General features: G+C 43.7%; 1 protein-coding gene across 1 annotated transcript; it reads right to left on the reverse strand.

Moving 5' to 3' along the window:
• Positions 1 to 275: 275 nt before the first annotated feature.
• Positions 276 to 13,241, reverse strand: LOC134393431 (transmembrane protein 151B-like). Its single transcript, XM_063118457.1, has 2 exons — positions 13,149 to 13,241; positions 276 to 1,706 (listed from the first exon to the last, which is right to left on the reverse strand). The coding sequence occupies exons 1-2, from the start codon at positions 13,239 to 13,241 to the stop codon at positions 276 to 278; spliced, it is 1,524 nt and encodes a 507-aa protein (XP_062974527.1).
• Between the last annotated feature and the right edge of the window lie 419 nt (positions 13,242 to 13,660).

Raw genomic sequence — 13,660 nt, forward strand, 5'->3', positions numbered from 1 at the left:
GTTATTGTAACTATATGCTAGGGTAATCCCATGAACACTGCCCTGAGCAGCTTGGAGGAAGAGCAGGATAACAAACAACACTAATAAACATATTAATTGATCCTTACACTTAGAATCGACCCTTCTTAGACGCCTGAGGAAACACACCTCCTTATTTGGAGAAATGAACAACAGAGACTTAATCAGTTGCATTGTATAGCCTTCCTGGCATCAATATCACTGGCAAACTGTGTTTGGATAGTGAAGCTGTCCTAATGGAGAGACAAGAAGCATATTCACAGTGAGGTTTCCAGGCAGGACGCACGGCGGAGGAAGAAGTGCCTCCCTTCCTGCCCTTCTGGCCTATGCACAATTAGTACTGGGAAAAACCGAGCATCATGGTAAGTGGGTGGGTTTTCATTGATGGCCAGTTGGCTAGAGTGGGAACAGCACTGGTCATTCTGGCAGCCACGATCGGCGATGCTGCTACTGTGACTCCTCCAGAGGCCTGTCCTGTGAGAGCCATGAATCCGGCACAAGGAGAAGCGGCTGGTATTGAGCGAGACCTGTGAATTTCCACTGCAGCTGTAGAAGGCATGGCGAGAGAAGATGGAGGAGGTACTAGAAGCATGATGGCAGTGCTCACAGCCACGAGTAATTTCACTGTATCTGCAAAAGGAGTAGCCATTGCATATGGGGGCATTTGTCAGGTCCATAAGCATGGCCTCTGAGTAGCTGGGAATCAGCTGACGATTGGTACAGATGTGCCACTCAAGTTCAGTGCTGTCCTGAGTGCTAACCCGGGGTATGCGATATCTGTACAAGGGCTCTTCAACCACAGCTGACACTCTGTACTCCACCCCAAGGAGCTTCTCCACATGATAGTGTACATATGCAGTCCGATATTCCATGAAAACTCTGAGAGGCCATGAAATCATCATCAAAGCAGCCACCCAGAAAGCATAGTGGGATACATACCAAGGGAGATGGTCTGGGTCCCCATAGGCCATCATGAGCTCTTTGAAGTCTATGTTTTTGAGTTTCATGCCTTCCCTGACCTCCATATAATCATCCAACCCTTCAATCTCTGTAAAGAAATGAGCCCTTTGTGTCAGGTAAGAGTTCTCAGACTCCGTATTTGCAAAGCTGAAACACTTGGTGAACTTTAGTTTTGTGGCCGAATACCACTCCAGGCCCATGAGCTCCTTAGAGATGTCCTTGAATCCACAGTGGGAATAGTCAAACTCAGCTTCAGCCACGTGGGTGTTGACTCTCTCATGGTAGACCTGAGTGGTTGTATAGGCATCACCGTTGCGGTACCGAGTCACCTGCCTGGTTCGTCGGACAAAATGGTAGCTTATGGCTTTCCACCATATGCATGGCGTGGCCTGCTTCATTCTGGCAATTCGGTCATAGACGCTTTCCACATCAGCTTTGTACTGGAGCTCACTTTTGGCACGGCAGTGCCAACACTCCACCAGGTAGACCACATAGAGCATGGTGAGAAATGCTAGTGGAATATACACGTAGCCATCAGAGCAAGGGCTATCATGGTAGATCATAGACTTGCCTTTGAAAGAACTATCAAAAGTGAGCTTCGTTACTTGTGTGAGCTGGCACCAAGCTACTGCTCCTAGGCAGCCGTACATAAGAACAGAGAGGAGCAAGCACTTCCAGTGGGACTCTCTGCACATGGAAGAACTCAAAGACTGCTTGACTGGTTGTTGCTGAGAATCAGAGAGCGAAAAGGAGAGAGAGAGAGAAATTCTCGTGAGATCATTTTAAATATTATAATCAAGCTTTTGTATACATTGTTGACCAGATATTGTTTGCTACTGACATTCTGATGTGCCAGAGTTAGAAGCATCCTGTCCCCCCCCCCCGTGCCCCATTTTCTTTCTAATGCTGTCCTGAACAAAAGCAAGCTGGAGCTGTTAAGGCACATCAGTGAATGGAATAACCAATATTAGTTAATGAATTCTCCATTGAACATTGAATTTTCATGTTCAAATTCTCAACTACCTTCCTGCTTTTCAAGATCTGAGAATCTTTGTCATGACTAGGCCTGTTCCTTGTAGGCTGGGGAAAGAAGTTTCAGGCAATCAATCAGAATCAGATTCTGAGGCAGAAGAGATGGTGCCAGAAACATACCAGCCTATACAGGGAGTGGAAGAGGTGGGTGGGAATGAACCTTCGCCAGACCTTATCTCTGAACATGTTCACAGCACACAGTCTGTGCAAAATCAGTATTCTTCTGAGGGGGAGGGCACTGCAAGGCTAGCTGATCCTAGAGTATGCCGCAGACTAAAGGAAGCTGAGAGAAGGTTGGCCCGGCTAGTTCTCGCCAAAGGCTTCTTCAGAACCAGTCTCCCTGAAGTTAAGCAGGAGACCCAGACATAATACTCCCTACTTTAACTTCTTCTTACATGGGAACGTTAAGGAAATTTTTGCAGCCTGCAACATCCTAAATAACCAAACAGTTACTGCAGAATGGATTAATCAAGTATGTTCAAGGGTGCATCCAAATCCAGCCATCATTATGATGGTGAAATATTCTAAGGAAACTCCCACTAACCATAAAATGCAAACCCTTTGCTATGTCATACATTTAAGTACTCACAACAACAACAACCCTGCAGGCATAGCTGAACCCCTTAACTGCAGGGTCTCCATATTCATGGGTAGTCGGGGTGGGGGTAGAAATGCCAGGTCTGGGTTTGGGCAGGGCAGGCCCCCAAACAATCTTGGCTGAGATCTCAAAGCAGCTCCAAAGATTATGTATGAATCTCCCCATGTCCTTCAATTGGATCTATTCAGAGTGGTGTGAAATGAGGGTAAGAATAACTTCCAAACATGCTTGCCAGATGCCTGCCTTTTTTTAGAAGTGGAAGCTGGTGGCTCCAATTTCAGTGGGGCTGTGAATCTGTTCTGGGTTTGTCGGAACTCTAAAGGATTTATCCAACCATATATATCTCCTTTAGAGTTCAGACTGGTTCTGATTGAAACTCAGAGTGGATTCTCAGCCCCACTGCTTTTAAAGAGACATTCCTGATTCTATGCTCACTCAGCAATGGGTAGGACTCTCACAGCGTGCATAAGCCTATATACAAATATCAATTTGGCTGCAAGCTTGGCTTCATTGGATGGTTGTGTATCTGTTGGATCAGGTCCTTGTATTGTTATTATATTTTGTTTTATTTTGCAAATTGTTTAGTTTTTCAAAGAGTACAATGCTTTCCAGTCTTGGTCCCATTGATCACAGTTTTTTGAATTTATTCCTCCCTGTCTTTACTTTATCAATTATTGCTATTCTTACACAATAATTTAAAACTTCCCTATCACCATAATGTGCAATTGGAGAGTTTGCATAAGCATTGCTACCTGCTGTTACAAATGAGCAACAAATTAATGAACCGCTCCCAAGTCTTATAAAAGACTTTCCAAGAGCGTCCTTGAAGTTAATTAAGATGCTAATAAAATCACTTTCACTTGCATTACTCATCATTTGTTTAGAACTTATAGTGTGAAACCTTTTGATGCACTACTTTTTGCAAGATTTTTTAAGGCCACTTACTGAGATCAGATCAAGGCATCATGCAGAATGAGGTGATAAAATTCTGGACTGTCCTAGTTCAAATTCACAGCAGATGTAGGCTTGTATCTTCAATATTCCCTCCTTTAAAAAAAAAACACCTCCCTGCCTGTAATAAACTAGCACATCAGGGAGGCAGTTTTAGTGCTAAAAAGCTTTATAGATGAGATTAAAAAAAAAATGTCCCTCACCTACAGTCAAGAATTCTACCACCCCACTCCACACATTCTGAATAATATATATTTATGTGTTTTATAATGTTGTACATCACTTTTCAAGTCAGTCGTAACAGTTTGCAAAGTAATTCACAATAATAAAATGAGATTTTTAGGTGGACAATAATGCCTTCATAGTGATAGGTCCTCTGAAGATATTCACCAAATTGTGTCCTCCACATGTTTTTGACTACAGCTCCCATTGCCCACAGCCAAGCTGGCCAATGTCTGGGATGATGAGAATTGTTATCCAAAGCATCTGGGGGGGCACCAGGTTGGGGAAGGCTGTCTTACGGTAGAACCTACAGGTCAGCTCCCAAACTCCTTCCTCAGTCCCATGGAGAGTTTGCATCATCTGTCATTCTTAAGGGTCTCATCACAGAAGGGAAAATCACGTTTGCTTACCGTCACTTCTCTGCCCGTGTGTTTGTCCCTCATTACTTCCTCTTTTAAAAGAGGAAGTAAACAATGTGCACTTCAGTGGGCCATTTTCATCGCACTGCTTCTCCTGCACATAGCAGGAGATAGCGGCAACTTTCATCTTTAAAAATAAGTCAGACTTACTGGAGTGGTTTTTTGTGGTGCGAAGAAGGCAAGAGGAGGTGGGAGGCATGTGAGAGGCAAATGACGTTGTGAGAGGGACCCGCAAAAATGCATGAGTGTGCAGTAAGGAGTGTACAATGAAATGCTTATCTGATGGAGCTCTAGGTCTTTTCTGCATGAAGCTTTTAACCGACCACTTTACTGCGGCTTCTGCTTCCAGATTCTTTGTGGGATTAAGATTAGCTCCTTTACATGTGTTTTTTTTTTCTGGGGTTTTTCTTTCTCAGCCTTTCTATTTGTTCCATTACACTCCCACTAGGTGGCACTGTGGTGTAGCGGAATTATGCAAATGCACCAAGGTTTCATGCCACAATTCACAGAAAGCATGGCAGTAACCCTGGAGGAGGATGACACCATGTAAAGCACCTGCAACTTTCATGAGTGAGGAAACATGAGCACACCATAAATGTCTCATATAGAAAAGATCTGTATCAGTAATCTAGGATTTGCTGCTGCTGGCCATGGGAACCATTTTGGCAGGACCAATAAAACCTTGCTTTTTGGAGGGCTGGGAGTAGCCCAAGGCACCTAAGGAACGAAGCTGTGAATCACCGCCATCAGGAAAATAAAAAGCTTTAGGCAGGGTTTCCCCAGAACACCTGGACAAATACTGCATTTGTTGCATGTTCCTGGGTGTGTCCACATGCTGTTCTCTGCTGCTGGAGAAGCTTTTGGTGATAATTAGGTAACAAATTCTTCTGTGAGCTGTCTTGTCAGATACTGAAAAGAAATGTTCTTCCCTTTGATCTAAGAATGAATGAAAGAGCCTGCAAACACTCCATACCTTGTCGATCTATAAATATAAATGCATTTGTTTATTTCTGACAAAGTCAGTACCTATCTTACTCCCACATTTTCTTGTGAACATTTTTTTGTCTGTGTGTGTGGGCTCTTTTTGCATAACACCTGATTCTATTTCATTAAATTGAGATACCAGATAGAAAGACTATGGAAGGAACCTTCTGCCTGACAGCCTGAATTCTAGGCTGCTGCAGGAACCAGTGTGGGATAGCACTGGGCTGAGGAACCTCTTTCAACCTGAGAGCCGAATTCAACTTCAAAGAATCTCCGGGCGGGAAGATGCATTCCAGGGATGGATGGGGCAAAAGGGGCGGGGCCAATATCCAAAGTTATCCAAAGTAACAGATATTTTAGCTTAAAGCTCTTACTGTTAGCAACTAAGCTTTAGCAGAGGCATTTCAATTTTGTGGAATGAGGAAGCCACAAAATGGTAGGTTGGTGGGTGGGGCGGTGCAGGGGAAGGAAGTATGGCCATTCATGGAAGGGCAGATTGGGACCCCAGACAGGCTGAGTTTAGCCAACGGGCTTGAGTTTCAGGATTCCTCATATAGCAGACAGAATGTTAGATGTGGACCAGGGAGCCCTGGATTCAAATCTATGTTAAGCAATTAAACAAACTGGCTGGTCTTGAGCTAGTTGCCATTTCTCAACCTGATCTACCACACAGGGTTGTTATAATCTTAAAATAGGAAGAAAAAACAACCTATGCACACTGCCTTGCACTCTATGGAGGAAGGCTGTAGTAGATATATGGTAAATAACTTTCTCTTTCATAAAGGTTTGCAACACTGTGGCAGGCCTCTGTGGGAAGTGGTAATGTTTTTCTAATTAAGGGTGCAATACTATTCATGTTCAGACAGAAGAACGTCCTACAATTCCCAGCATTCCCCAGCCAGCCATGGTGGCTGGGGAATGTTGGGCATTGTAGGTCTTTTTTCTGTCTTAACATGAATAGGATGGCACCCTAAATCACCTTTAATGTCCTAGTCTCTGTATAAGACTGCTGCAGCAGAACTGTTTTGCTCACTAGGAATTGTCCAGGACTTTGGAGAAGGAAATATGAAGAATTATGGAGAAGAGAAAAAAGAACTACACTTTTCAAGACTTGGCTGCAATCCCTGCACAGAGCTGAGATGCTTACATTCCACTCAGTAGGGTCTCAGCAGTCTGTGTGTGAAACTGCAGCGATGAAGAGATAAGGCTCTCTCACATTCAGCAGAATCCCAGTTGCCCCTGAGTATCCACTCAGTTGGGAGCTACAGTTAATTATGGCTTCCTGGTGAAATAAAAATAAACAACCAATTACCCATACTGAAGCCTACTGAAATGAGTGGGCTTCAGTGCACCTACCTCTGGGGTGGATTGTGGCCTATTGAAATCCTATACATGTAGGCTGACCATATGAAAAGGAGAACAGGGCTCCTGGATCTTTAACAGTTGTATTGAACTGCTATAAAATGGGCTTAAGAATAGTGACCTAGTTTTAGGGTAACCATATGAAAAGGAGGACTGGGCTCCTGTATCTTTAACAGTTGCATAGAAAAGAGAATTTCAGCAGGTGTCATTTGTATGCATGCAGCACCTGGTGAAATTCCCTCATCACAACAGTTAAAGCTGCTAGAGCCCTGCCCTCTTGACCAGATACCAAAGAGGGCAGGGCTCCTGAAGCTTGAACTGTTGTGATGCAGAAGAAATGTCTTCAGGTGCTGCATGCATACAAATGACAGCTGCTGAAATTCCCTTTTCTATCAACTGTTAAAGATATTGAAGCCCTGTCCCCTTTTTCAGATGGTCACCCTACCTAGTATACAAGGTTTTTGTAAAGATTACCGAAAGTAAGTATATGGTGCTTTGGAAAAGAGTTATGTTAATGCTGAGCATTAGTATGCTATAATTTCCTTGTGTAATGCAAGGAAAGCCATTTATTTTCAATCTTGCCTTGAAAGATTTTGCATAGTCTAACTAATAGGCCATCAGAAGGCCAACAGAGAAATATAAAATAATGATAATAACACCAGAGATTATGAACTAAGTGGATCAATTTACAAGCACTACAATCAGGGGAAAGGGAGGAGGAACCCAGACCTTTTTCAGAAATAGAAACTAGAATGTAGCAGCTGTAAAAAATGTAATCAAGGTATTACCATTATTAGTAGAACGTTGAGAAAAGGAAGCAGTGCCATTCTTCCATAAGAGACTGATCAGCTCCCACCTCCTCTTCTCATGATTGTTGTGCCACAGGAAAGTAATGATTGCATGCAAATTCTAGCCACTCATATATATATATATGAGCACCATTTCAGACTTCAAATTAGGATGGGCAAAGATAATTTAGTACGCAGAGTGAGATTCAATAAGATTATAGCCAGCAACACCTACCAGTGACTAATTCATTCAGGGCACAATCCTATGCATGTTTAGACAGAAAAAAGTCCTACATCATGCTGGGTGTTGTAGGAGCTTTTCTGTCTAAACATGCATAGGATTGCGTCTTCAGTTTCTAATCTCCATCTTGAAAATGAGGGGCTGTCTATACACAGGGAAAGCCCCACGGTGGCTGTGGATCTGTGCCGCGTGAGTTAGACAACTCAAGTGCAGGTTTGCAGCCACTCTGGGGCTTCCCCGTGATGCTGTGTTTTGAAAAACTCAGGGATTTACCCTGACTTTTTCAGAGGGAACAACATCAACACTGCGCTTCTGTTGTGTAATGGCTCCAGGGCCAATCCGGGGTCAACCCAGGGGTGAAGCCTGGTGGAAAGCAACTAGGGATTGGTTGCCTTCCACCAGGAAGAGGACAGGGGTGGCTCTGGAACCTGGATGGCTGTCCAGAAAACCTGCACTCCTTCCTTGGCATCGGGATTACATGCCCTGGGAGAGGGAAAGTGCCAACCTAGTGCCGTGAAGACAGCCCCAGGAAATGAACTAATCCACCGTTCCCCAACCTTGTGCCCTCCAGATGTGTTAAATTACAGCTCCTACCCTACCCAGCCAGCATGGGAATTGTAGTATGATGCATCCAGAGGTTGAAGAAATCTGGACTGATTGTTGTGAGCAGGCGTCTACATTTTGGCACGGCAGGACCATGCAAAAACACTTGTAAATGGGTGTGTAGGTAGTACAGCCTTTTTTGCTCTCTGTTGAAATTGGCAGTCAGCATTTTTAGAAGCTGGAATACGAGGCAACATTTCTGTGCTTTTTATATTGTAGAAAATCTGCTTACATCATGTCTCTGTATTGGCAACAGGAGTCAGGCCAAGCTAATTGAAAACTTCCATATATATATATATATACATATATATATATATATATATATATATATATATATATATTTAGTATCATGGCTATGATACTGTCCCAGAGGGTAGATTTCAATAATATGTATCCTTGGATCCTTGAAGTTACCTCTCTTTCATTTAAAAAGATTAGCAAATTAGATTGTGCAGTTCCCATGTTTATTTTGAGACATAAGAGGCAAGTTAAAAGCACCCCTGGACTTCAGCCATTTAATCCCACAGGCAGAAATGAGTGAAATAAATAACAGGTACAAAGAGATGTGGGCAGAGCTTCTGCTTCTGCTCAGGAGTGGCTTTGTGTTGTTTGTTTTAACTACTGTTCTACTGTGTAGCCTCATGTTTTGCCTGAAAAACAGTTCCAGAAAATCTGAGGTCTTCCAGTATGGACAAGGAGCTGCAGCCACAATGCTTTTGAGCACAATCCTATGCGTGTTTAGACAGAAAAGAAGTCCTATGACTCCCAGCACTCCCCAGCCAGCATTGCAGGATCCACTGGGTAATAAACCAATTGGAACAATGGGGGTTCATTTATTTATTTATCTTTAAATATTTCTATACTACTTTTTGTTTTGTTTTTAAAAAATACAAAGCAGTTCAAAGATTAAAAATCAATCAATAAAACAATAAAATACTATTAAAATAACTAGTGGTAGTCGGCAGTGCCAGTGATCAGGGGAAGTATGGCTAAGCAAATTGCCAGTCCCAAAATGTTAATTTCCTAGAAGGCAAAGTGGTGAGACTAAGGCACTTTCTACACCAAAGGGTGTAACGGGATGCAGAGGAGATGATCCCAGACTTACCTGCTTCCAGGATTATCGCCCTGCATCCAAACGGCCACGTGACATCCTGGACGTCACGCCCATCGGGGACGCCTTTTTTAAAAAAGAAAGAAAGAAGAGGAACTGGAGTGCACTTGCGCTCCAACAAAAACTAAGGTAAAAAAAAAAGGCTCAACCTCGTTTCCCCCCTGATGTTCCTGTATTCCTCCCAGCCCAGCTCCTTCCCTCTACTGAACCCCACTACTCAAGGGGAGGAAGGGAGAAGCTGAGATGGGGTGCCTATACCTCCCGAGACTGCAGGAAGAATTGGGTTTTCCCAGGGTTTTTTGTATCCCTGGGAAAACCAGTGCTCATCACCCCTTGCCCCCAGGAGTCCCTGTGCGACCAGCCTGGACTGTTGGGCTGGTGTAGACATGGCCTAAAAGAAATGGAACTTGCCTAAAAGCCTAAGTAGAAGGGCAGAGAACATAAGAAGAGCCATGCTGGATTAGCCCAAGGGCCAAACTTGTCCAGCATTCTGTTCATACAGTGGCCAACCAGCTTCCACGGGAAACCCCTCAGCAGGTATGAGTGCAACAGCACCCTCCTGCCCATGCTCCCCAGCAACTGGTATACATAAATGGGGACTGAGCTCCAAAACAGAAAACCACTCTTTTGGTCTCAAATAAAGATGGCGCTGAAAAGTAGCAGTTTGCTTTGAATCATGCCAGCTTCCCAGTTAAAAAAAAAGATATTAAGAAATAAAATTAAAATCAGGGGGAGCCTGTTATGCACCAAGACAAATGTCTACAGGCACATCGCCGGTCATAGGCACCAGATTGGAGACCCTGGCTCCATACCTATAGCCTGGTCCATCTAAACTGTCAGCCAGCAACCCCTGAAGGTGGCTTTCTCCAAAAGCTGCAGACACCCAGTCCCACTTGCCAGAGATGCTAAAAGGCCTGCCAAGAGGCTATTGAGCTCTGTGGGGAGTAGCCAAGAGGCTACTGAGCTCTGTGTTGCATCTCTAGATGCAAGCACAGTCCTGGAAGGCAAGCACTTCTCTCACTGGCAAGGAAGGGTCTTCAGTGTCTGCACCAGGACAGAACAGCTTCTTCTGGTTCTGACCATCATTAGAGCAAGTTGTCAGGCTGAGAGCTACCTGAGGACTTGTGGTGCACGTGCAACCAAACCTGCCATGTCTTTCCTGCTTCTGTATCCAAGCCACCACCATACTTAATTGTTGTAAACTGCCCAGAGAGCTTCGGCTGTGGGGCGGTATATAAATGTAATGAAATAAATAAATAAATAAATAAATCCTTGATCACTTCTGGCAGAATCTGTTTAAAGCAACCCAAATGGCCCATAGATTAAGGTGAGATTTGACTCAGGACTTCCTAACTCTCTTTGGACTACACTAGCTCTCTAGAAGATCATAAGTTACATCCAGTAAAATAACAGAAATAACTGGGGTTCTGGATAAGGCTGCAATCCTGTACTCACTTAGCTAGGAGTAAATTGAACTTAGCGGGTCTTACTTGTGAGTAGGGTGCAAGGCAAGTGAGTATCAAGATGTACACAAAAAGGGAGAAAAGTCTCAGGAAGATCTTATTATACAAAACAAAATCTTCCTATAGCATCCTAAGACTTTTCCTTTTTGTGTACTTACTTCTGAGCAATCATGTACAAGATTGCACTGTAAAAGTGTTTTTCTTTAAGATTATCCATTTTGCCCTGGGTTATTAAGAACATTTTGCTTACATCTATGTAAGCCTTGACATGCTTTTTGAATACTATTCTTTAGTAGGGGATGACCACTGAGTAAAGTGAAAATGGTCTGCATCGATGAAATGATTGTTCGAAGTACTTCTGTTCATCCAACCATATCTGTTCATATTAATCAATGTCTTGAATTACTTAGACATATACAGATCTGATATAAATGATGAATGATGGAGGTACCATGCGTTAGCCACATTAGTCACATCCTATTCCCATTTGTTAAAGAAACCACACAGCAGGGTCTGTGTATGAGAAATGCAGCGGCTCAACTAAGGGTGCAATCCTATGCCTATTTAGCCAGAATCAAGTCCTACAACTCCCAGAAGTCTCCAGCCAGTATAGCTGGATGGGGAACACTGAAAGTTGTAGGACTTTTCTCTTTCTCAACATGCATAGGATTGTGCCTTAAATCAGTTGTAACGGATCTACCATTTGGCAGTTCAAAACAGTAACCACTTGTGCCCATATTCAAGCAATTTCCACTAGACTCAGTGAACAAGGTGTGCATGTTACACCATCATCATAGATGGTTGGATATTGAAACATAAAGCTAACATATTTAATTTGAGAAGAATTCCATTTACCATGAAAGTCATGTTTGATAGAAATGTCACAGCAATAACACTAATGAATATATTTCCATTGTGCTCAATTTAGCGAAAGTTAATCATGCTTAAGTCCCATTGATTTCAGTGGGAAAGTAAGTCATGGACTTCTGATTGAAATCAAATTTCAGCAGTTTAGCCATGTTAGTCTGTTGCAGCAAAAGCAACCAAGAGTATTGTGTCACCCTAAAGACTAACAGACTTATTATGGCATAGTAGGCACATTATGAATTGGTTCTATTGTAAGTTCAGAAAACAATGGAAATGAAAATGCTTAACTTTGGTTGGATTGCTCCCCCCGCCATATTTTTTGCTTTCCTGTGTTTGTTTTTATAATGCTTTGTTTCTTATCTTTTAATCATTTGCTTTTTTTATTGTTTAAGCGTTATAATTATTTTTCTGCAAGCTAGTTTGTTTTAGTGTAAAGTGTCTTAAGTCGGTGTGTGTGTGTTGCAATATTGTCTGTAGTGTAGAATCAGAATCTAAGCTTTTTAGATGACCCAAATTTAGAATTTATTTAAAATACATAGTTATTTTAAATATGATTACAACCAAAGCATAAGCCACCAACCATGCACATGTGGATGACAATCTAGACTTTGTTGACAAGATTAGCAGTCCTCAGAAAGATATACAAACATCTTTTCAGAGTGTTTTATGAGTCTGGTGGAGAACAGTGATTTCTTGAGGTCAGTCTACTAGACTGCAGCACATTGGGGTATTTTTATGTTTTTAATTTATATTTAAATTCAGTGGATTTAATGACACCCAGACAGCAGCAGACCACTTAATTAGACTTTTTTATGAAAGAAAAGCAGAGTGAAGTCCCTTCATTAATAGATTGTATTTTTTTTATGTCTCTGCGGGAACATTGGATGGTGCTGGATGATTCCCTACAAGGAATGAGGAAGAGCAGCTCAGTCTTCAGATGGAGCACATTCTGTGCTTTCCCTAAAGGCACGATTCCAAGCACCTTGGAGAGCTCCCTGCCCCTACATCAGAAGGACGATTTGTGCTTGATTGCCTTTGCCTTGCTGGACATTTAATTTCAGTCGGTTGGTTACTGCCCCAGCTAGGCGTCTGCAAGAAAAGAAGTCCACCTAACAACTTCTCTCTCTCTCTGCCTGTGTTGCACGAACGCACGCACACACATCTATACAGCTCTCCAAAGGTGTATGTTTTCTCCTAAAGAAAATGGATCCATCATTCACTACTATTGTTTTTCCTCACCTGCATTTTTTTTTTTTTTTTTTGCGTGAGTTTGGTGAAGCCCAACCCCAGGGATCGGTTTTGGCATCTAGTTCATTTCCCAAGCGCCAATCTCGAACTGCATGAATATCCCCAAAAGACACACATGTGTCTCCATCCCACCCCAGTGTGTGCGCCTGCACGCATGTATGGCTATAATAGTGCATGTCTACTAATGTACAAGCAGCTCAATTAAAAGATCCCCCCGCCAGGCCCAGACTTCCATACACACCACAGGGCAGCCCCCCCCCCATTTGCCCTTGGCTTCTCACCTCCTCTCCCGCATCTGTGGCTGCAGTTCCTGCTGTTTCTTGAGTATTTGCAATGGTTTCAGCGGCGGATTCTGGTTCTCCCTCCGAAGACATCCTTTGCCATTACAGATCTCGCTGCCCACCTCGCGTGTCAAATGGAAGACGAAGGACTGAAAAGTTCCTCCATCCAGAAGCAAGCGGGCTGGACCGGGCCTGCGCCTGGGGGCGGCGGGTGGTGGTGGTGGTGGTGGTGTCTACTGGACTCTGCCTTGGAACCGCAGCGTTCTGTCCATGGTCCTGACGAAGCCTCCGAGATTCCCAGGGCCCCTGGGGAGGAGAACCCGGCGCCTCTCGACAAATCCAGCCCACCAGCGGCGGAAGGCGCCGCACTTAGGGCCAGGGGGCTCCCGCGGCTGCGGCCACCGTCTGTCTGGCAGGTCGGGAAATACTGCGGCTGCTCGTCAACTTTGGCGGGGCCGGAATCGGTGGGAGAGATGCCGGAGAAGGCGCCCCGGGGGTACGCGGAGGAGCCG

This window comes from Elgaria multicarinata, chromosome 2 (genome assembly GCF_023053635.1).
Source record: "Elgaria multicarinata webbii isolate HBS135686 ecotype San Diego chromosome 2, rElgMul1.1.pri, whole genome shotgun sequence".
Taxonomy (NCBI): Eukaryota; Metazoa; Chordata; class Lepidosauria; order Squamata; family Anguidae; genus Elgaria; species Elgaria multicarinata.